The 25264-nt window shown below is 30.3% G+C and overlaps 1 protein-coding gene across 1 annotated transcript in view; it reads right to left on the bottom strand.

Annotated features, from left to right (window-relative positions):
* Positions 1-212: 212 nt before the first annotated feature.
* LOC129975336 (potassium voltage-gated channel subfamily KQT member 1-like) overlaps positions 213-25264 on the bottom strand; it is a 620836-nt gene continuing 595784 nt past the window's right edge. Inside the window, exons 9-13 of the mRNA XM_056088399.1 lie at positions 10318-10391; positions 6931-7058; positions 3275-3371; positions 2900-3138; positions 213-693 (exon numbers count right to left, since the gene is read on the bottom strand). Coding sequence (XP_055944374.1) covers positions 213-693; positions 2900-3138; positions 3275-3371; positions 6931-7058; positions 10318-10391 — 1019 coding nt within the window. The remainder of the gene's footprint in view (positions 694-2899; positions 3139-3274; positions 3372-6930; positions 7059-10317; positions 10392-25264) is intronic.

The following is a 25264-nucleotide window of genomic DNA, read 5'->3' as shown; positions in this document are numbered from 1 at the left end:
TTCAATAAATATGACTAGTTTTCTTAACTACTCTTCTGAGTTTGTGCCTGTGTTGGCGATCTGGCGCATCATTGGCATAAGGATCGCATTCTTCAGTGTTTCTATGTCCTTATCATTACTATTAGTTGAGTATCTATAGAATGGCTATGTGTACTCAGACAAATTAATTCGCCTCAACAGTTGGCGAGAAAATCTTCGCCAAGTGAAAGTTGCTACTGATCTCCTGCGGTGGCTTCCACAATGTCTTCTTTGCTGTCATTTTCACCCCGAGAGCTCAGGTCTGAGCTGCAGTTGGCTGAATCTCCTTGATCAAGCTGCTGAGATTCCTTTTTGGTGATGCTTTTATTTGTAGTTGAGTCCGTGGGAAGCTCGCGTTTGAAGTCAGACGTCTCTTCGTCGTCTGGAACGTCCAGCGTGAACGTGTCTTTCGGAGGTTGGCAAGAAATATGCTGCTCGACGGTTGTTAGCATCGAGTTGGGTGAGTATGTGGCAGTTCCACTAGTTGGCGACGTCGGTTGGCTGTCTTCTCGGAAGGAGATGTGGCCAGTGGACTGAGAAGCTTCGCGAAAGGATGACAAACTACCTTCGAGGCTACTCTCCTCAAGAGGATAGGATCTACATCCGGGTTCACCATCCAGTGAATGCCTTAAAGTCACTTTTTTCTTCACCCTTTGGCTAACATCAGAGTGGACTCTGTGAGGAAAAGCAGTTAACATGTTATTATATTTGGTAAAGAAATGGAAAGCTTAAGAATAAAGAACATGATTCATTCTTCAAAAAAACTTGTGTTATCGTTGTTACTACCTATTTGTTTTCATATAAAAAGATAACTTAATTTTTTAATATCGGTCCGTTTGCTCAATGAGAATTAACGGCGTTGGATGTGAACCTATGCATGATAATAAATATTTTGTAATAATTAACTTTTTTAATGATTTGTGAGTAACAGCATTTTTTAAAGATTGTTTTTATCGTCTAGACATTTGTTATCAAAGATTTCATTGTCTGTTATATTCATGAATGGAATTTTTAGTGAATTTTTTTGGAAATGCTCAATACAAATTGTCTCAGATGGTGAAGAATGTATAGTAAATCTTTATTACCTTCCATTCTACTAATGTCCACAATAATATTGATCAAATTCGGAACAGTGTGATTTAGGATGTGTCAAATCTGTCTAATTATATTGCAGCATTGAAAAGATGCAGTCGATTCTCCATGACCGAATGGTCATAGCACTGGTCTCTTAATCAAGAGATCGTAAGTTCGAATCCCGCTAGAGACCATGAGATTCACAGTTTCTGTAAATATTTAATTCCTTGATTTTATGTTTCCCTTTATTTCATGTTCCAGAAGATTCTGGACATTTCTTTAGTTTACCAGACAAGTGTTCTGGACTTTTCTTACCGTCTCCAGAAAAGTATTCTGCAATTTTCCTTGCTAGTATAAAAGCAGATCTGTCAGTCACTGTGTTCTCAGTTCAGAGTTGAATTAATAAATTGGTTTAGCTCTACTTCTTGTGTGTGTCATTGAGTTCCACACTAAAGAACCTACGTGGCAATATAAAGTAAGGATTTTGTATCATAATACTTAAAATAATGATACCTAATAGAACCCTACTTTTCCGAGGCTTATTTTTCAATAAAAAAGTAATAGAAAAGCACTACATCGGATTCAGTATATAGGAAACATACTTCGAAAGTAATAGGAAATGATTTCCTTCATTATTTAATTAGAAAGTGATTCAAAATTAACCCGAAGTATATAGTGGCAAGCACACACTTGACTGACTGACAAGCTTTCTGACTTCAAGCATTTTAGTAGCCCTTTGACAATAAAAGTAAAAAAAAAAGCATATAAACAATTTTTTTTTTTGGAAATAGCACATTATATCATCCAATGATTCTACTTATGGCATCATTTCTATTAGATTATTTCATTCGGTACATTATTTGTATCAGATCTCTCTATAAGTGAAATCAACAGGATCCAGTTGTGGCAACTACGGAGTTTAAATAACCTGCCTGCTCTGTATGCAGCATATTTTTCGGAAATTCATATGCATTCAATGTCAGACTTCTGTCTCTGTATGATCCATATTTTGGGATATCTTACATATTATTAGCCTTACATAATATTACTTTCCTGCAAAGATAATATCATCTCTGAAGCGAGGAATTTACAGACACATTTAATAGATGCTGAATGGACGAAAGATCAATGGCACTCGGTTTAAATGTCGAACTCGTGACAAAAATGAAGGTTCTCTACAATACTAGAATCACGGCGATATCTCTATTAAAAGCCGAGTTCCGTAGATCCTTCTAGAGAATTTCGAACCTTGTTATGAAGACAATATAAGGAAAGGTGCTAATAAGAACATAAATTCTCTTTTTAGAATGTTGATTGCAACACGAAGTTTAAAGCAGCTCTCTGGATACAATTCTGTTGCTGTTTAATAATAATTGGCTATCTGCGATGTGCTGTTTAGTTCTACTTGTGCTGTTTTTTTATGCTTTAAATGTGTTTTGCTACCAGAGTTTCATGTAGAATAAAGCGCATTTGAATTTTCTCGTCATACATTCCTCTTGAGGGCATTTTATGAATGGGAGTGAAAAGTTTTCGGTATTGGGGGTTGATTCTTATCACGCTGGTAGGTGCAGAAATGTTGTGGGGTCGGCTGCGCCTTACTGATGACAGGATGTGACTCTCATGGGAGGGATTGTATCGTGATTCCCACTTATGCTGTCGTGGCATTCCGATTATACCAATTTTTCTGTTTTTCTAATGAAGGTCCAGGTAGTCATTTGAGATTCCCATCGCACACCCACCAGACGATTTACTGTATTCATATAATATTCAACATGTAATTTTTCTTTTAGAAACATTTTTAATGTACCTATGTATGCTTCTTGGAACTGATGGGGATGTACCTTCGGACGAGGAATGCTCTTTATGAAGTATGGAACGCTTCGGTTTGGGAACTGCCGATAGAATTGGAATAGCGGAAGAGGGCGGTGTGCAGCAGATGGGGGATGGTAGAGACTGAGGGGTGCCTATGGAATTGGGAGGGAAGTTGACTCTGTCAGAGAGGTACATTTCTATCAGTTGCTCCAGTTTGCTGTCTATTTCTTCCACCTGGGAAAACAAGCAATGATTCGATTACTTTTTGATGAACTGAAGTGTTATAATTTTTGAATGAGTGTTATAAAAAAATTGATATAAATATAGTATTAAAATATGCCAAGAAAAATAAAACCAAATCATTACTTACAGTTCGTTCAACTTTGACAATGCGGCAAGCTAAGCTTACTTTTGATTCATAAACATCCTTAGCTTTTGATCCAGCTTTTCCTAATATTTGATCCAATCTAATAACAATAAATTAATAAAATATAAGCATAAATTCAGAGCAGGTTGAATTTCATTTTTGCCAATTTCAAGGCCTTTCTTCCCACAATATATGAGTGTACTAGATATTTCGTATAAAAAAGTTTCAAGGTAATGGTATGAAGACTAGCAGAAACAGCGGACATTCCGAACGTGAATGTTTGTTAGCTAGGGAGACGCTGCCAATCAAAATTAAGTTAACAAAGCAAGATTTAGTTCAGAAAAGTAAACGATTTAATCCTTTTGCTCTGTTTGTATTTATTACATTATTGTATGTTTAGGTCAATATGACCAGAATGTTCAATATTAACTTTAGAAACTGATGTTCTTCCCATTTAATATATATATATATATATATATATTCTGATAAATAGGAATTTTTTTAATAGAATACAGGTGATAAAATTGAAAAGTATTACAATACATGTTTAAACATAAAGCTTATGTATTTAAAATTGAAAAAAATCTTACTTATTTTTTGGTTTCTATTTGGACAAAAATACATGCAGCTTCCAGATATGTCATATAATTCTTGTAAAATTTATTAAATTTATTATTATTGTTTGATGGACACAACCTGAAATGCTCTTTCTTATTACTCAATTATAAATTAATGGTGGAAGTATGCGATAAATCAAATTTGCCTTTTACCCTGTCGTCTTGCCCCACTGGGGTAACCTCATAATTGAGGATCAGAAGCTTCCGGCATGGTGGTTGTTCTCGCCACCCAATGGTATACGAAAAGGTGGGGTTTGGTTACCTCCCATCGATGACGGGACGTACTTCCGTAGGGAAGGGTTGTTCCGTGGCCGGTGATGGCTCTTAGGTGTTAACCACAGTTCCCGCCAATGTTGCTGTTGCAGCGTCGGGCCTTAGGGTGGGACGGAATACTCAGTCTATGATTATTCTGTCATCTTTCGAGTATATTCGAATACTTTTTCGTTTTTTGAAAAATAATATATTGCTTGATCTTTTTTGTTTGTCTATTTTTTCTAAATACAACCTTCTTTCAGTTCAATTGTCAGCATAAATATCTATTCTTAAAATCACATATATACTATATTTATTTTGGTATTTACATGGGTTATTTGACATACATTATTAGCCAGCCATAAAAATAATTGTTCGTCAATTGTAACATTTTCAAATTAGTAAAAAAAATTGGCTTGATTTTTACACATTTTTCCCCAAGTTACCCAAACGGGATATGCTTACTTTTGCGACTTTTTTGTTGACGAATTAGTTTTTTAATCAAATGAATATCTTTATCTTTTCTAGTTAAGTTAGTAATATGTAATGCAAGATTTTAAGTACAATTAAGATAAAACACTACCGGACCCTATTGACTCGGACTATTTCAACAAATCTGAAAACAAATTGTAGAAAATATCAAATTAAAGAAAATTCTTTTTCAGAAAAGTAACGTGACATCCTAACTAACAAAGTCATAACGTATTTTGAAAATAATTTCAAACCGTCACTTTTCTTAAGAAATTCGAAAACATTTCATGTCATATAAGCCGGAACAGAACAACAGGATTAAATGAAGTGTCTTGTGTATTTTAATAACAAGCTTTTTTTTTTTACAATTCTATCCTATAAGAGGATTTAATTCATTTTTGCTTTTTTAACTGCATGTTGTGAGCAAATGTTTATTTTGTAAAAAAAATTGTATTTTATGGAAATAATGATTAAATAAATAAATAAACTTTTTTCTGTAGAATTAAAAATGTTTACTTTTGTATTTTATATCCTATAAATTTAACACGTAAAACTTTGTTAGGGATTCCGTACACACAGGTTTATAGCAAGAAAGATTAATTTAATTAATCCCTTTACTGTAAGAGGATATTATGTTTTCGAACTCTTGATTAAATACTGTATAGTTCTCAAATGTTGATTCTGTAAAAAATTTTGTAATTTGTCGAAATAATAAATAAATTAACTGTTTTCAGCAGAAGTTTGAAAAAGTCTGCTTTATCTTTTAATAATTTTTAATACTGGTTAATTTTACACGTTAAACTTTGTAAAGGATTTCATATGCACACATTTATAGTAAGAGATTAATTTCATTAATACCCTTACTAAATGAGAATAATATGCTTTCATACTTTTGATTGAATTCTGTAAAGTTCTTAAATGTCGATTTTGTAACAAATTTTGTAATTTGTCGAAATAATAAATAAATGAACTGTTTTCAGCAGAAGTTTGAAAAAGTCTGCTTTATCTTTTAATAATTTTTAATACTGGTCAATTTTACACGTTAAACTTTGTAAAGGATTTCATATGCACACATTTATAGTAAGAGATTAATTTCATTAATACCCTTACTAAATGAGAATAATATGCTTTCATACTTTTGATTGAATTCCGAAAAGTTCTTAAATGTCGATTTTGTAACAAATTTTGTAATTTGTCGAAATAATAAATAAATGAACTGTTTTCAGCAGAAGTTTGAAAAAGTCTGCTTTATCTTTTAATAATTTTTAATACTGGTCAATTTTACATGTTAAACTTTGTAAAGGATTTCATATGCACACATTTATAGTAAGAGATTAATTTCATTTATCCCCTTACTAAAAGAGAATAATATGCTTTCATACTTAGGACTGAATACTGTAAAGTTCTTAAATGTCGATTTGTAACAAATTTTGTAATTTGTCGAAATAATAAATAAATGAACTGTTTTCAGCAGAAGTTTGAAAAAGTCTGCTTTATCTTTTAACAATTTTTAATATTGATAAATTTTACACGTTAAACTTTGTAAAGGATTTCATATGCACACGTTTATAGTAAGAGATTAATTTCATTAACACCCTTACTAAATGAGAATAATATGCTTTCATACTTTTGATTGAATTCTGTAAAGTTCTCAAATGTCGATTCTGTAACAAATGTTGTAATTTGTCGAAATAATAAATAAATTAACTGTTTTCAGCAGAAGTTTGAAAAAGTCTGCTTTATCTTTTAATAATTTTTAATACTGGTCAATTTTACACGTTAAACTTTGTAAAGGATTTCATATGCACACATTTATAGTAAGAGATTAATTTCATTAATACCCTTACTAAATGAGAATAATATGCTTTCATACTTTTAATTGAATTCTGTAAAGTTCTTAAATGTCGATCTTGTAACAAATTTTGCAATTTGTCGAAATAATAAATAAATGAACTGTTTACAGCAGAATTTTGTAAAATTCTGCTTTATCTTTTAATAATTTGTAATACTTCTCAATTTTACACTTTAAACTTTGTAAAGGATTCCATATACGCACGTTTATAGCAAGGGATTAATTTCATTAATCCCCTTACTAAAAGAAAATATTCGTACTCTTTATTGAATAATGTAAGTTCTTATATGTCGATACTATAACATATTTTACGCAATTATCCAAATAACTATAGTAGATAGATAAATAATATTTTTCACCGGAATGCCTGTATATGTTGTTTTTGCATGTCGCTTCCATTAGGTTCGTTCATAAAATTCTTTTCCCTTTTAAAAACAAAAGCTACAGAATCAAATGTTGAGTGTTACCTGGACTGTAAGCTTTTTACTCTGCCAAGTAAGTCCACATGGCCTTGAGAATACTGTTCTATCACATCTTTCACGTCATATGGTTTAAGAGCTTCTTTGAATTTTCTTCTTGCAACGAAGTATTTGATCTGAGCATAAAATAGAATATCAAACATTAGTGTGATCTAGTTTGTGAATTTGAAAACTGATTAAAAATAAATCAGTAATATTGGTTTTCCATAATGCATTATCTCAAAACATAGTTTTTATTTTTTGGAAATCAATTAATGAAGTGTATTGTTATGGTTATTAATATACCATACTTTTATACTTAGATTAAGATAATTTTTAGCATAAAATTAATTGAACTTATAAAATTTATTTGTACTTTATCTGGAGCAAAATGATTTGTTTAGTATGTATGCAATAATTAAACTGAAAGGATCATTCAACTAATGATGAAAATAAAATTAAGATTAAAGAAATTGTATTGAATCTTCAACTAGATTGCTGTAGAAAAAATATAAAAGGATTGTGAATATTAAATTGATAGTTTCAGTTCTTTTTATAAATTGATCCATAATTAATGGTAATGTGGTTTTAGTTAAAATAATGAATAAAAATGATTAGTGAATTTATATAAATAAATAAAGTTTGCACAATTTTTTAAAAGAGTTCTATCGAAACTTGCAGATTAAGAATAAAATATGAAAAATGAAATATTTGACATTTATAGCTCCATCTATGGAATAAAATTGCCATTTTTTATTTTTCGATTTCCTTTATTATTTCTTAAGCAAATTTTAAAATAAAAGTAACCTTATTATATGATATATGTTATCAATAAATAATAACATATAGCATGTATATACAATCAACAATATAATATTATATGTATTCAAATTATAACATTTTATGTAATCAAATTATAACATTTTATGTAATCAAATTATAAGATTATAGGTAATCAATAATAATACATAATATGTATACGAAATCAACATTATAACATTCTATGTAATCAATAATAATATATAACATGCATATGTAATCAATAATGAAGTATAACATGCATATGTAATCAATATTATAATATTACATATAATCAATATTATAATATTACATATAATCAATAATAACATATCATATGTATATGTAATAAACACTGCAACATTATATGTAATCAATAATAACATATAACATGAATATGTAATAAACACTACAGTATTATATGTAATCAATAATAACATATAACATGTATATGCTATAAACACTGCAACATTATATGTAATTAATAATAACATATAACATGAATATGTAATAAACACTACAGTATTATATGTAATCAATAATAACATATAACATGTATATGCTATAAACACTGCAACATTATATGTAATTAATAATAACATATAACATGAATATGTAATAAACACTACAGTATTATATGTAATCAATAATAACATATAACATGTATATGCTATAAACACTGCAACATTATATGTAATTAATAATAACATATAACATGAATATGTAATAAACACTACAGTATTATATGTAATCAATAATAACATATAACATGTATATGCTATAAACACTGCAGCATTATATGTAATTAATAATAACATATAACATGAATATGTAATAAACACTACAATATTATATGTAATCAATAATAACATATAACATGTATATGCAATAAACACTGCAACATTATATGTAATCAATAATAACATATAGCATGCATATGTTATCAACAATATAATATATGTAATCAGTAATAATATATAACATATATATGTAATCAACATTATAACTTTATGTGTAATCAACATTATAACTTTATGTGTAATCAATAATAACATAACAAGTATAATAATTTTTCATGGGCTTTAGCATTATTTGATAAATCGGACCAAAATTTAACTGTCATGGTGACATTTCTTGGACGAATTAATATTATAAATTTGTGATTAAAAAATTTTTTTACATGTATAACGTCTAGAACGTTAATTTTTAAAAAATACGAAATCAGATGCTTATTTAAAATTATTTATGATTCTGAATTATTTAAAATTCAGAATTATTTAAAATTCAAAAAAAGAAATAAGATATTCTTTTATGGTTATGTTTGATTAACAATGAAATTCTGTTATATTATTTTTGAAATATTATTTTTTTTTATTGCTGTTCTCCGTAAGCATTAAAATATGTTTAAATCCTATTGATGTATAAAAACACAGCAATATTGCTGAATTTTATATTTGTAAAGGGAAAATTGAGAAGCTCAATTGGGTAAGTTAATAATCAAAGCAAATTAATAAAACGAAGACATTCATGTCAAAGCATTTATTGATTACGTCGTGGGTAAACAGGTGACAAATTCCAAAATCAAATTTATCAATTTTTATGCTTTTTATTTTTTATTTTTGCTTACAATGACATAATTTTCAACGTTCCTCTTTGATACAAATATTTAATGACTTATACAAAATTCAATTTTTTTCAAGCTCAAATGAATCTTAAAAATAGTTAAATTTAGAAAGAAAAAAAATGAATTCTGTATCAAGAGAAGTACAAACTTCATTAGATTTTGATGAATTCGTTACGAAGATTCAAGCATTTGTCACATCCTTAGACCAGATTTACGATCTCCTCTTCAAAGAACATTGCAACTAGTGTTATGAATTGAACCATAACATTCCATTGCAAATTTTCGTCAATTTTGACTCTTTTTTTTAAAATTCTTTTAAGCAAATAATATGGAATTGGAATGTCTAAATAATCATCTTTCAGTGGTCCTAATTTCGGCTAGTTATTCGGCCAGTATCCTATATTACTTTCGAACGACTTGATTAATTCGTTGCACAAGATCTATTGAGAGAGTTTTGCACCTTCGTTTTTCTTCATGGAGAATGCGACTTAGAGCCGAGTGATTTATGTCTTTCCCCTTAATTATAAAATTGGCTAGAATGCCAAAATAAAAATTCTGGGCGATGAAAATTAAAAGTTAAAGCATCTTGATTATTTTATTGAACCTTAATATTGTTCAAGCCTGAATCCCTGAAATATATTAAGACTCGTTTCTCATTACTGGCGGCAACGCTCATTGATACAGGGGTAAAACATAGGGTTCTTTGATATAAGGCCTGGTAAACGTTCTTTGATATGATAGAAGAGGACAGGAAACTTCACTTAGCGATATGACACATGCATGAATCTTCTTGGAGATTATGTGGACCCATGACCGTAGAAAAATTTTGGCAATAAATTTATTTTGTTCTCTACTTTGTGTTTTTAAGTAACCCATCCGAGATTTAAAAAATAAAGGACCTCTTGTGTTTTATTCGTTAAGTGCAAAAACATAATAAAAATTTGTATAAAAAAAAACTTTAAATAATTCTGTACCTTTCTTAAAGCTCTGATGGCATTTTTGTGTTGACTGGTCAACGTTGTCAAACGTGGCTCTTCTGTTTCTTCCTCTGAAAATGTGTAAAAAAATTTCATTTATTGTTACGACATAAATTCTAAAAAATAAGATTTACTTAATGCATTCCCCTTTTTTTTGTGTGTGAAAATAATAAGGATATTTTTTAAAAACATTTAGAGCTTTTTAGATAATTCACAATGATTTTTTTGAGAGACAAATTTTGCCAAATTATCTAGCTTTTAATTAGTTTTACTCTACATAAAAATATTTGCTCTCAAAGAAATGGTTTTTAAAATTAAAATTATAGTTGGTTTTCAAATTACTCTTTTCCTTTAGAAACTTATAAAGGTATAAAGAATCAACTATTGCGTTTCATTTTCGAAAAAATAATACATCGCGCATTTGAAAAACAAAATATTCAGGGCAAATTGTTTGATCTTAAATTAATCGATATATTTACATACGTTGATTTAAAAAAATTTTGAAATGAAAAAAAAAAAAAAATACAACTCCCATATATTATCTCAGAGTATCTGTAACTAATACATTATGGTCAATAAATGTTCACGTGACATACATTCAACTAATAGTTAATTTAATCGCGCAAACAGCATCAGTTGCAATTTGCGTGAGAAGAAAGAAATAAACACCACAGCACAGATTAACGTGAAATTCCACACCAGATGGCGGCACCACATTATGTCGATAAACACGTTGAAAATGCATCATGACAAAACATGATTTACAAAGCAGAGAGAAACAAGAATATAGTTTATTCTTTGCTTACAAATAGTGCTTTCACAATGATCTCTTATAAAAGGGCGTGATAAAACTCGAAATTTTGATAAATCTCCAAGTTTCAGAAATCAAAATAACATATATACTGAATCAAAATAACATATTTTTTTGAATTATGGCTGTCTATAAAAACAATATCTCAAATCCGCTTTCTATTAGAATATTGAAATTTGATCTATGATCGTTATTCCAAATTTTCATATTTCTACCAGATTTTGAACGATTTCCATTCAGAAGAAGTTAGCTTATCTGGTTGTCCAATTACTTGAAAACACGATAATTATGAAACGTAAGGAGCTAGACTGATAAAATTCTATACACAGATTTAACATTAAAATCTTATTCCGAATCAAATTTCAAATCAAATCCTTCAAGGGGTTGATCGTCTGCCAATCTGTACTTTTACATATATGTAAATGTGATAGTTTAGAAACGCAGTGACTTAACTCTTTGCACTCAATAAAGTAAATCGATGCATAATTATTTACTAAAGGCAAGGACATGTCCATTGCTCTGAAATATATATATATATATATATATATATATATATATATATATATATATATATATATATATATAAATAATTGTTTTAATTTATATTTTCCCGAATTATTTTTCACATCTTCTTACCATTTTGTAGGTATTTTTAACAATTAAAATTGGAAAAACAAAACAACAACAACAAATAAAACGTTAAAATGATCCACCGTCTTGAATGATGACAGAGAGGTGCCATACGAGTGCAAAGAGTTAAATAAATGGAATGCAGCATGTGATCTCTTAGATATAATATTAGATCTGTGTCGAATTTGGGTCTCAATCAGTGCAAAGGAACTTCTAAAATGCGTTTTTTTTCTTCTGATATTTGTATTTTAACCCATTGCAGTCGTGTATATATATCAGGGATTCAAAGAAAGGGATTTTTTCTGTGAGGAAATACAGACATTGTCTAATAATGATTCCTCGTGACCCGAAAATACCCTGAAATTATGCTCAAGAGATATACCATTTTAACAGAAAGGAAATACAAAACAACAAATTAGAAGAAATTAACCACAACAAAGTAAAAATACAATAACAAAAATAACAATAAAAACAAAAAATAGCACTAAAATTAAAAATTAAAAACGAAAAGGCCAGTACATACCATCAACAGTCAAGGAAACTTTAAACTATCGATTGTGATTCCCTGTTTTTAAAAAACTAACGGTAAATTATATAAACAGATGTAGGCTCCCAGCGCCATCTATTGAGTGATCCAATATGCAAGGAAAGTTCTATTTTTATTTAAGCCAAAGGATTAATCCCAAACCATACCTTGTTTAATTAAAAAATTGACATTATACGTATATATATATATATATATATATATATATATATATATATATATATATATATATATATATATATATATATATATATCGGAACAGGAGCAATAAACAAGTTCTTTTATTAGGCGAATAATTATGCATCGAATGACTTTTCCGAGAGCAAAGCCTTAATTGCATGCCAAATCAATCAATCAGCCCCAAAATCGCCAAAAAATCATAGTCTTTTTTGTTACAACTGTACGCCAATGACATACGGTCAATATAAAAGTACCAATTTTCTTTACTATATTAATCTGCGGGTTTCTGAAAATGAAAATCTGAGTCTTAGTGAAATTCATAATCTTGCAAGAAGTTTTTTGGGGGTGGTTAGGTGGGTGTTGAAGTAACTACTTTATTAGAGAATATATGAGAAAATTTTGTAAGTGAAATCACCAGGGAGTACGGAACGTTTCATTCAAAATAGCTACATTTTGCAAGTTATGGCAAATGTTAAAGAGTTTGACTGATTAAGAAATATCATCGCTTTGGTCTATGTCGATGTTTTAACTTAAAACTAACATACAGTAAAATGATAATCTAAAGAAATTGCAAATTAAAATATATTATCTGGAACGTTTATTTATTTGACTTTGGGAAATTGCTCTTCGAAATGTGAAATAAATATTGAAATTTAGAAGGGAAAAGAATTTGAAGATCACAGACAAGATGTCTGCAGAAAATCTTCAGTAAAACAATTCTATCAAAGGAGTTCGTTGGTTTTATAAGTATACAAAGCCATTTCCCCCAGTTTTTATTTTTGTTTTGTATTGATGGAGAAATAAGATAGAAAAAGATAGGAAACTGGTAAACGATCAAGCAGAAAACAGAGTTTCTTAATAACATTTTTGAAAGTGTTAAATAATTTTTCTACGAAAGGTCTGTGAATTTTTCTTGAAAACAATAGTATACCAGCTCATTCAATACCGCATTTAATCTTTAGAAGTGTTGTTAGTTATAGGATGAAATAGTGATACAAAATTCATAATTTTTTAAAATTTTGATAATTAACCCTTTATTTGGCAATTGATGAAACGCAGTAGTGAAATATATTTTGAGTGCATATACTAAGTAAGTTGGATATGTGCAATACATTTTGATGTTCTTAGAAATTTTAAATTAATTCCTTCTTAGATATCAGCTTATGCAATATAATAGAATAAAACCCAACAAGAATATATTTTAATTATACCCAACAATATAAAATTGAAGGTATGCTTACAATATCCTTGCAAAGCATTTAAAGTTGTAGATATCTTATAAGAACCAAAGAATACACATATTGCTTTCAACCAGGCCAAATGAAGGGTTAATTAAAGTGATGGATCAATTTTAACTCATATGAGAAGTATAAATTGTGTCTCATTATCCAATGCACATTTATTTCCTATTTCTATTAATTGTACTAAAAATTATTTTGCCGCCTGAAATAATTGTTAAATCTTTATTTTATATTTTAATGGTTAAATTATTTTAAATTACGAAATAAATTGAAGACAGGAGATAAAATGACTCCACATTGCTCATTAGCTCTGATTATCACGTGATATTTTGTCCTTGAATACAATCATCTCCTCAGTACCTTCAAGTTTTTTTTTTTTTTTTTTTTTTTTAAAAGCAGTAAGTTGGCAAAAATCTAAGTATGAACACGTGCTTATAATCGAGTTATTCTTTTTCAGAATTTTTGGAGTTATTGATTCCATGTCCCGGAAATTGCTTTTAATTCGAATAATGCTAACAGAATAAAAAAACTATTCTTAAAACAATATTTTAAAATATTGTATTCTTCATTTTTGTTTGTTAAATTCTAACCGTTATTAACAATTGTCTAATTTCGTAATACCTAAACGAAGTAAATGCGCATTAAAATATTATTTAGGTTTTTTTTATAACAACTTTCCAACATTTAATAGTATAACATTGAACAATTTTAATATTAATATTTTTAATATTTTTGGTAATTGCATGATTTGCAGAATGTATTGTGTTCCCAAAATAAATTCCAATGCTGTTTAGAAGAGCCCCCCCCCCCCCCAAAAAAAAATGGAGTAATTTTCGCTCAATGTCTCTCGCCGCATGAAGAAATTCATGTCTCCAGTTACGGGTTAATAATGCTCTTTCTTTTTTCTTCATATTATCTGCTTAATCTTGCTAATCTTATTATCATTTGTATTTGTTAGCATCGATATAGAACAATCTAATCTAAGCACGAAAGGTTACTCCCTCCACCCCACTAAAGCATTCAGATAAATTCGAATGACCGATACATCGCGGCAACATTGACAGGAATTATGGAGAAATTTTAAAGGCCATCACCAGTAACAGTACAACCTCTTCAGTAGAAGGAAGTCCAGTCATCAACGGGGAGTAACTAACCCCACACCATTTCTGTACCCACCTGCGTGGCGAGAGCCAACTACTCTGCCTGAAACTTCTCATTCTTATTTTGAGGCGAGTCCAAGGGATTTAATTGAATCTAAACTGATTTGCCATCGTCTCGTGGATTGTGATTTGATTGTAGTTGTAAGTATGTAATTTTTTGACTACAAGCCGAATTCTGTGTCAAATCTTTGCTTCAGTCCATTGAAAATAACGAGTCTAAAGACAAATTGAGTTTTTGGATACTACTGACCATGGTTTAATCGCCAAAAACTTCACCAAGGATCTTACGACACATTCAGTAAAATTGCTAAATTAAGCCGAAAGTTAATATTTCGTAACTATTGTACACCAGTGCCATGCAAGACGTTCTCTGGCAAATTTTTTAAAGACTTGTGGTGGTAACATTATAAGCCAGCTAACAACTTCCGGAGACGAGTGCACACTTTTGTCTAGTGGCTTTGTTACTCGGCTATGAACCCTAACGTTGCGAGTTCGAACCTCAACCTGCACATTGGTGACCCTGATTTCTGAACAACCGCATCCTTCATTCAGCTGTCGTGGCTCCATCTACCGGCAGCAGCCACTCACACACACTCGCCGTCGCCCGCCATAACACTTGGCGCGATAACAACGTTCGTCGCTCGCCATAACGCTTGGCGCGATAAACTCTACCGACTCACTGGTGGGGACTGTTGTGGTGGTAACATTATAAGCCAGCTAACAACTTCCAGAGACGAGTGTACACTTTTGTCTAGTGGCTTTGTTACTCGGCTATGAACCCTAACGTTGCGAATTCGAACCTCAACCTGCACAGACTATATGAGAAAGTGTCGAGTGACCACTCCCGCTGATTTAGAAATGTATTTACAGACTTAGACAACATAAAAAACAAATAATTATGCCAGCTAAAGAATATATATATATATATACCTCTAGCTATTTAGAGATTAGCTATTGGGCTACGATAAGATATAAGACATCCTGTATAAAATGACATGTCATTAAAATTTAATTAAAAATAAATTTTTTCTTAGAAATGAAATAAAATATTTCAATTTATATTTTGTATTAAAACTCGAATCAGAATAATAATAAGAACTATTATATATTTTATAAGCATAATGTATAATCATATTTACACGGAGCATAAACCGTCATGTTGTCAGTTTATTCAAGAAAAGCTTGATTATCTCCAAAAGAGGGAGAAAAAACACTTCACCTTTTTCTGTTACTTCTTCCGAAATACAAGAAAACCACCAACTCCATAAAATAAGCTTTTCTACCCACAAGAAAGGAGGTTCACATTTTCGAGCTGCTATTATACTCCAGATATTGAATAGCCGTCTTCGGTTACAATAACTCAGCATGATCTAACATTCGCGTCACGCAGGGATAGTGATGTCATCGGCATTTGACATCACTTAAGTCGCCCTATTTCTTTGTGAGATGACGTGGGACTGACGTCATAAAGGACACAAGATGTCCTTCGTGTAATGTGTAAACCGTATAGATTTATAATCTTATACCATAAAAGAAAATCTTATATATTCATCATTTATAGTTAAGATATCCGTACGGAGGTGTTCTTTTTTAAATAATAATATATAAGACATTTTTTGGTCCATTTTTGGATGACATTTATGCAAAAATTAATACATCATCCAAAAATATATAATTTTTATATATTGTAAGTGATATATATGGAAATATTTTTTTATCCTAAATTAGGCATTTTTTTCATACACTCCCGGTCAAATCCAATTGCCCAGAATTATATTTCCTTCGATACATAAAAGTATTGTTGTATTGATTAGAGACTGGACCATGAGTTTAAGAATAACTCAAAATTTTTGCAAACTTGTAATTTTGCATCATCTAAAAATATATAATTTTTATATATTGTAAGTGATATATATAGAAATATTTTTTTATCCTAAATTAGGCATTTTTTTCATACACTCCCGGTCAAATCCAATTGCCCAGAATTATATTTCCTTCGATACATAAAAGTATTGTTGTATTGATTAGAGACTGGACCATGAGTTTAAGAATAACTCAAAATTTTTGCAAACTTGTAATTTTGCATCATCTAAAAATATATAATTTTTATATATTGTAAGTGATATATATAGAAATATTTTTTTATCCTAAATTAGGCATTTTTTTCATACACTCCCGGTCAAATCCAATTGCCCAGAATTATATTTCCTTCGATACATAAAAGTATTGTTGTATTGATTAGAGACTGGACCATGAGTTTAAGAATAACTCAAAATTTTTGCAAACTTGTAATTTTGCATCATCTAAAAATATATAATTTTTATATATTGTAAGTGATATATATAGAAATATTTTTTTATCCTAAATTAGGCATTTTTTTCATACACTCCCGGTCAAATCCAATTGCCCAGAATTATATTTCCTTCGATACATAAAAGTATTGTTGTATTGATTAGAGACTGGACCATGAGTTTAAGAATAATTCAAAATTTTTGCAAACTTGTAATTTTGCATCATCTAAAAATATATAATTTTTATATATTGTAAGTGATATATATAGAAATATTTTTTTATCCTAAATTAGGCATTTTTTTCATACACTCCCGGTCAAATCCAATTGCCCAGAATTATATTTCCTTCGATACATAAAAGTATTGTTGTATTGATTAGAGACTGGACCATGAGTTTAAGAATAACTCAAAATTTTTGCAAACTTGTAATTTTGCAAATTTGGTTTTTTTTCTTTTTTTTTTATGATTTTGGCATTTTGTTAAAGCTTAGTTTTACGATGTTTTATTATTACACATATATTTCAGTTCAATCCCTAGATAACATTATAAATTAAATGTGTATAAAATTTCAATAACAAAATCAAATGACATAATTTAAAAGATGAAATTTGAATGAATTTTGAAAAAAAAAAAAAAAGGAATGAATAAGATTTGGAAAATGAAAATTTACGGAAACCTCACATTATTTGAAACGCAAGTTAAAAATTTATTGATATAAAAAAAAAAAGATTTTTTTCAAAGTTTTTTTAATTTGTAAGTTATTTTTTTACCTTGAGCGTTATTTATTTTTTTAAATTTCAATTTTCGAAATTTATTTAATCTTATTGTGATCAGTTACTCAAATGGCAATCGAAGTTTCTTATTATTTCTTCTGCCATTTAGTTTAACAATGCACTTTGATTAATCTGGTGACACTTTAATCAATTTATATTTATCTTAAGTATCATTTAAATGCTTTCATGCATTTAAATAGTGTTAGAAATTACTGCACCAATGGAAAATTAATTCAAGAATTCAGAATTATCAAATTTTTCAGTATTGCCATCCGAAATAAATACTGGAAATATTCCTAAACAATATCTAACAATAAATTTTAAAATAACCTAAGCAAAAACGCTTATTTATAATATTATTTACTATTCCATTTTCAACTATTAAAAATGCTTTTAATTTCATATCTAATTATAGTAGACGAAAAGTAAAAATTTGTTTGAAATGCAAAAATTTAGGCTCTAAAATAAATATTAAACAAATTTGAGATTTCCGATAAAAAAAAAAAAAACGCTTTTTGACGTAGGCAGATACCGTTGTAGATCACTGAAGATCCTGCTGTATTTTGTAATTCTTTTCTGTAATATTGATATCAAGTTTGTTATTATAACATATAATTTTAAAATTTTATTGACAGATCTCAGAAGTGGAATTAAAATTTTTACAACACTAAACAGCATTTATATTGCCCATGTTGTGTTGTAAAGTCAGAAGTGGAGCGTAAAGGCGCGAAAAATGGTGCTTAAAATGGTGGTGGTTTCGTTTTCATTTTTCCTGCACAATCAGCATCTTTCTTTCTTTATTTTTTAGTAAATTCATGGTTTTCAAAGTTATCTTCGTCTTGTGAATCTTCCTTTTATCTAAAACTAATTTCTGTATTATTATAATCACAACTCTGTTGCTCATGCTCTACCATACAGTCAAAAATGGTACTTAATTCCGAGAAAAATATTTCCTCATCTAGAAATTTCAGTTGTAAAACATGCGCTTATGGGTTTAATTTATGAAACGTGTGTTTGAGGGTTTCATTCATAAAACGTGTGCTTGTGGGTTTCATTTATAAAACGTGTGTTTGGTGACTTCATTCATTTATGATGCTTAACCCGCAAGCACATGTTTTTGGGGGTTTCATTCATAAAACATGTGCTTTTTAGTTTATTTATAAAACATGTGCTTGCGGGTTTCATTTATAAAATGCGTGTTTGGTAGCTTCATTCATAAAACATGTGTTTAGGGGTTTCATTCATAGAACCTGTGCTTGTTAGTTTCATTTATAAAATATGTGCTTGCTGGTTTCATTTTTGAAACTTATGTATGGGAACTTCATTCATTAAGAGTGTGCTTGCGGGTTTCATTTATAAAACACGTCCTTATTGGCTTCATTTATAAAACATGCGCTTGCGGGCTACAATTGTGAAACACGTGCTTTTACGGCTTCCATTTATAAAAAGTGTGTTTGCTGGTTTCATTCAGAAAACATGTCTCATTTTTAAAATGTTTGTTTGGAGGTTTTAATTCATAAAACATGTATTTGTGGGCTTCATTTATAAACATGTGTTTGGGGATTTCATTCATAAAACAAGAGCTTGTTGGTTTCATTTATAAAACATGTACTTGCGGGTTTCAATTAGGAAACATATGTTTGGTTGTTCCAATAGTAAATTTTCTAGATTGATGATTTCAGTTCCAAAATAACACTATCAATAAAATCTGGTTTCGTAAAGAAAAAATTCGTATTTAAATTACATCTTTTTCTGCGCAATCATTGTCTTTTTTTTTTTTTTTTTGCAAATTACTGTTAAATCAGTTTTTATTTAACAATTTCTCATTGAAATAACCATAAAAATAAAATGCCTGGAAAATTGATAGCACTTTATTTTCTTGAGCCAGGAGGAAGCTAATACATTTTATTAGACGAAAATCGGATTTAAAAAAATACATTCAATTATTTGACTAAAAATGTAGTTATCAATACATTCAAATACATTTCCTTAGCCCACTGCATTCTAACTACACTCTGTTATAAGAAAATATTTTAAGCTATGTTTGATAAACGGCTTTTTTGAATTGTTAAAGAATGAATTGATTCTTTAATAAGGTTTTACAGACAAGAAAGTTATTTAATTTTTTGGATTTAATTTTTGTTTTAATTCCAAAGTTAAGAAGTAATGAAAAAAATCATAAAGATACAATTCGATTGACCAGAAAATACAATAAAACATAATTAATTTTACTTTATATGGAAACTAGTAGATTTAGGAGATAAAGACACAGATCAAGAAGTAGATAAAGAGATAAATTTGAGTAGAGTGATGATAGCTACTTGAGATGCTTCTAAAAGTTGAAAAAATAACGCTTGGCATCTATCAATATCTATCTATCTAAATAAATTACTTATTTCAGAAAAGTAAGAAATTCTGTCGAAAAAAAAAAAAACTAGAATGAAGAAAAAATATTATGAGTTGAATTATAAATGAATTGATTTCTACAGTGCATTATAATCTACCAGAGTAATACAAGCAATGTGACGATTCAACTTCTAAGAACTAGACTGTTGTTCTACTTCATTCATCTAAGCTATTTTTGATTAATCTAAGTTGATATTTGATGCTCATGCAGTTGCGTGAAGATGGAAGAAAAAGTGTGCAGATATTAGTAAAAGTCACGAGACTATGCTAAACTACTCATTGTGCTTGCTTGGCCGCAACATTAGTTATATTTTTTGTGATGAATGAATTATTAAATTCAGTCTAATCACGATGAATTAGATGAATATCTTTTGAATAATTAAATAAACAGGCCGTTATTTTTTAGAAGCAAAGCTGTAACATGATGATATATATATTAAAAAACCCCATTTGCATCAGGAAAACAGAAATATAGGAGAAACCTGGGCAAGTTGATGATCGGGGCAAGATAAGGATTAACTCAGTTTATTTTTTTACAATTCAAATTATTCCATCTTGCGAATGCTACGAATTTTCCCCACTGACGGACACTAAAAATTTGTTCAGGAGAGTCACTGTCACAATTTCTTTTTTATCTAACTTGCTGTAATTTTAACGATCCTAATCGTAATATTTCGTTGATTTATGGGGAAAATATTTGATTAGTCTTTTCTATACATGGACACTATATTTTCACAATTTGTATAGAAAAAATATACTTTTATGATCTGTATATGAATAGTATATTTTTACAAATACGGTGTTTGAGAATAATTTTAACAATCGCTATTTAATTAATTCCCATTATTTATTTAATTCCTACTATTAGTTTACATTCTCCCTATATATATTTATATATCTTGTTCAAATTTTCAATAGTTAATAAAATACCTTTTATTCATCCACTCAAGTTCAAATACATTTTTTAAAACTTGTAGTGGATGACACTTGTTGTTAATGGAGTTTTTTCAAATATTAATTCATTAATTAAATTTAATTAATGAATTTTAGTTTATATGAGAGAAAAAAAATTTCTCTTATATAATTTTTCTGCGATGACCTAAGTAGGAATTGACTTAATTTTTTTTATATTACTTGTTTATATCTTAATCTTGTTAATCCAGCCAATTCAGTTCATTTCAGTTGTATTAAAGTTCCATTTTAAAGCCACGCTACGTTTATTTGGGGCGGACCTCGCAACTTTGAATCGTGGTCAGTTGACGAGGACGACATATGAGCTGGAACCCCTTCCCCAAACTTATTAATCCAACCAAAGATGATCAAGATAAGTTGATGTTCTAAAGCTGCTTCATCGATTTTTTTATTTTTCTATTTGGCGTTTATTTGCATTAAAAATTTTTTTTAGCGATTTTTGATTACCCATGCAATTTGTAAACTATTTCATGCCATCTGTAGGGGGGGAGGCAAACTTATAATGTTTTAATAACCTCATTATCTAAATGAGGTTATGAGAAGAATATATAAAACCACAATTGCAAAAAGTCTAGGTGAAAAAAATAATAACCCTAGAATTGTTTTTAAGAAGTTAAAATTGGTTTTTTGAAAAAATAAAGAACTAGAAATTTGACAATCATGATATTATCTCAAGCTTCCAAAAGAAAGAAACTTTTATTCAATTTTCTGCATTTTATAGGATCTTTTCTAATTCTCCACCAAGAAACTAGGATAGAATATTACAAAAGCTATGCTGAAATTTAAATAAACGGAAGAACGCTCAAATTTAGATAAAGGGAATTCCATTTTGAATTTTTGATACAAAAAAACGCTGCCAATTTTGAGTTATATTAATTTATTATAAGCTAATTAGTTAATTTTGAGCACCATAACACTTCCATTACACACTATTCATAAAACTATTTTTTACAATATTTGATTTATCATTGTACTGAGTTATTCTTCAAAGACGAAATGTCTTCATGAAGAATGCCATCTTGCCCCAAACTCAATGCCTTCTCATATGGACAAGTTGAAACCTTTTTCATTATATATTTAAAATATCAAAATATTTGAAATAAAATAAAATTTCATATAATTTGATACAATTGAATAAAAAGTCATTCAAAAACATATGAAAAAAATCAATTTACCTATAAAACTGAATTTATTATAAATTGTGAACTATTATCATCATCAACATGCTTCAGTTTCCCCTATTAAGTTAAATCATTTAAAAACAAAAATCATCGGAGAATCGAAAAATTTAAGAATCATGACTAAAACTGCATGTATATATTTTTGTATTTATTTCTTGGAAAATTAATTCAAAAAAATTAGCTCAGAAAGAAGAATACGAAAGAAATGGATTTTTTAGGCGCTTTTTTTTATAAGTGATGTTTTAATATGTCGGTATCGTATCATAGATATTTCTGAATTAATAAATTGTTTTGAGGGAAATATTTATTTTCTGGAACGAACGAATCATTTGAATACCTTTAAAAAAATAGCTTTGAAGAAAAGCGATTTCCAAACAATTAACTGAGTTGATTACATTTCCTAAATAAATTTACAAATTTCAATATATGTTTTGCAAGAAATAATTAAAAATTCCTGGTTCTAATACAGTGGTTCCCAAACTGGATAAATACATTCCAAAAAAAAAAATCATTTAAATTTCTCAAACTGATTACTATGAAAAATACTAAATTAAATATAATACTGAAATGTATTATTAAAAAATTCTGTAAACTAAGCTTATATTGTTTTACTGGAATGATTTTTGGAATAAGGCTTGGCAACTTGGCAATTTTAAGCTCGCTATGAAACCAAGATACATCGATTTATAGAATCGCAGATATAACTCACTATTTAATGCAAATTTTGTACACTGAAGAACCAAAACGTTATGATTCGCCCCACATTTTTCAATAAACTCGTCTGGGTGACGTAGGAGCCATGGATCACGTGGAACCTATGTGATTAAGTGGGAATGGTATTTAATTGCTGCTGGAAAAGGTAAGGTATCATTCTTGCACTTGCTTTTGTATTGATATGAAAGACTGCTGATCCAAGCGAATTTGATAGTGTGCAAATTGTAATTGCCTGAAAGCTCGGAATGAGTACAAAACAGCACAACTGGTAGGTTGTTCACGATATGCTGTTGTTAGTATCTAGGCAAAGTAAATAAATGATGGTGACACCATCAGTAGAGGCCAAAGTGTTGGATGTCCATTGAAGGTAAAGGACATTAGAGACTGTCCCATTTGTTAAAGCAAAATCGGCACTAGACAATGGCTCAGCGGAATGCCTAATGCAATACAGGTCCAAATGCAAGTGTATGAATACACATAATTTAGCAGACTCTGTTGGATATAGAACCACAGCCGACCCCCCCCCCCGTGTGCCTCTGTTGACTAAGTGCCATTGTCAAATATGCCTATAGTGGACCCGGGGACATCGAGACTGGACCATGGATAAATGGAAAAGAGTTGCCCAGTAGGATAAATCATAAATTTTCATTCATCGTGTCGAGGGTCATGTCAAGGTATGCCTTCTCCCAGGCGAGCAGGTTCTCCCCTCATATAGAGAGGTCATAAACAGCCTAACAGTAAAGATATTATGCTTTGGGGGACGTTCCCAAGGGACTTGTGGTTGTGCTAGAACAAATCATGACCGGACCCACGGACATCGAGACTGGACCATGGGTGAGTGGAAGAGAGTTACCTGGTTGGATGAATCACAAATTTTCATTCCTCGTGTCGAGGGTCCTGTCAAAGCACGCCTTCTTCCAGGCAAACAGTTGGTCGTCTTATTTACAGAGGTCAAGCGATGGAGCTATTTTTCTTTAGGGGACGTTCTCATGGGACCTGTAGTTGTGTTAGAACAGATCATGACCGGGCCCACGGACATCGAGACTGGACCATGGATGAGTGGAAGAGAGTTGCCTGGTTGGATCAATCACAAATTCTCATTCACCGTGTCAATGGTCCTGTCAAAGCACGCCTTCTTCCAGGCAAACAGTTGGTCGCCTCATTTACAGAGGTCAAGCGATGGAGCTATTTTTCTTTAGGGGACGTTCTCATGGGACCTGTAGTTGTGTTAGAACAGATCATGACCGGGCCCACGAACATCGAGACTGGACCATGGATGAGTGGAAGAGAGTTGCCTGGTTGGATGAATCACAAATTCTCATTCACCGTGTCGATGGTCCTGTCAAAGCACGCCTTCTTCCAGGCAAACAGTTGGTCCCCTCATTTACGGAGGTCAAGCGATGGAGCTATTTTTCTTTAGGGGACGTTCTCATGGGACCTGTAGTTGTTTTAGAACAGATCATGACCGGGCCCACGGACATCGAGACTGGACCATGGATGAGTGGAAGAGAATTGCCTGGTTGGATGAATCACAAATTCTCATTCACCGTGTCAATGGTCATGTCAAAGTACTATTATGCTTTGGGGGACACTCTCATGGGGCTTGTAGTTGTGGTAGAACAGACCATGAATGTATGGACAATCTGAACCTAACTATGGATTAGTTGCACTCTTACAATGGCGTCTCTCTTCCCAACTTGAAACGGAATCTATCAGCAGGACAAAAACCCATTCCACAAGGCTCAAATTGTATTGATATGGTTTGAGGAGCATAATAGTAAATTCCAGTTAATATTCTGGCCACCGAAATCGTTGTATCTTAATCCAGTAGTGCACATACGGGATTTCATGAAAAGGCAGCTCAGAAATCAAGCACCACCATGTTAGAATATCTCGACATTGTGTAACCATTGCTTAGTCATTTGCTACAACCTGTCTAAGGTCAATTACCAAGGATATGTAGCATCCATGCCAAGATGAGTTGCAGCTGTTTTGCTGGTTAGAGGCGGTGGAAAGCGTTATTAAGTAGGTGGTCGTGATG

The sequence above is a fragment of the Argiope bruennichi genome, chromosome 7 (assembly GCF_947563725.1).
Source record: "Argiope bruennichi chromosome 7, qqArgBrue1.1, whole genome shotgun sequence".
NCBI lineage: Eukaryota > Metazoa > Arthropoda > Arachnida > Araneae > Araneidae > Argiope > Argiope bruennichi.
This window is presented reverse-complemented; position numbering and strand designations above follow the sequence as displayed.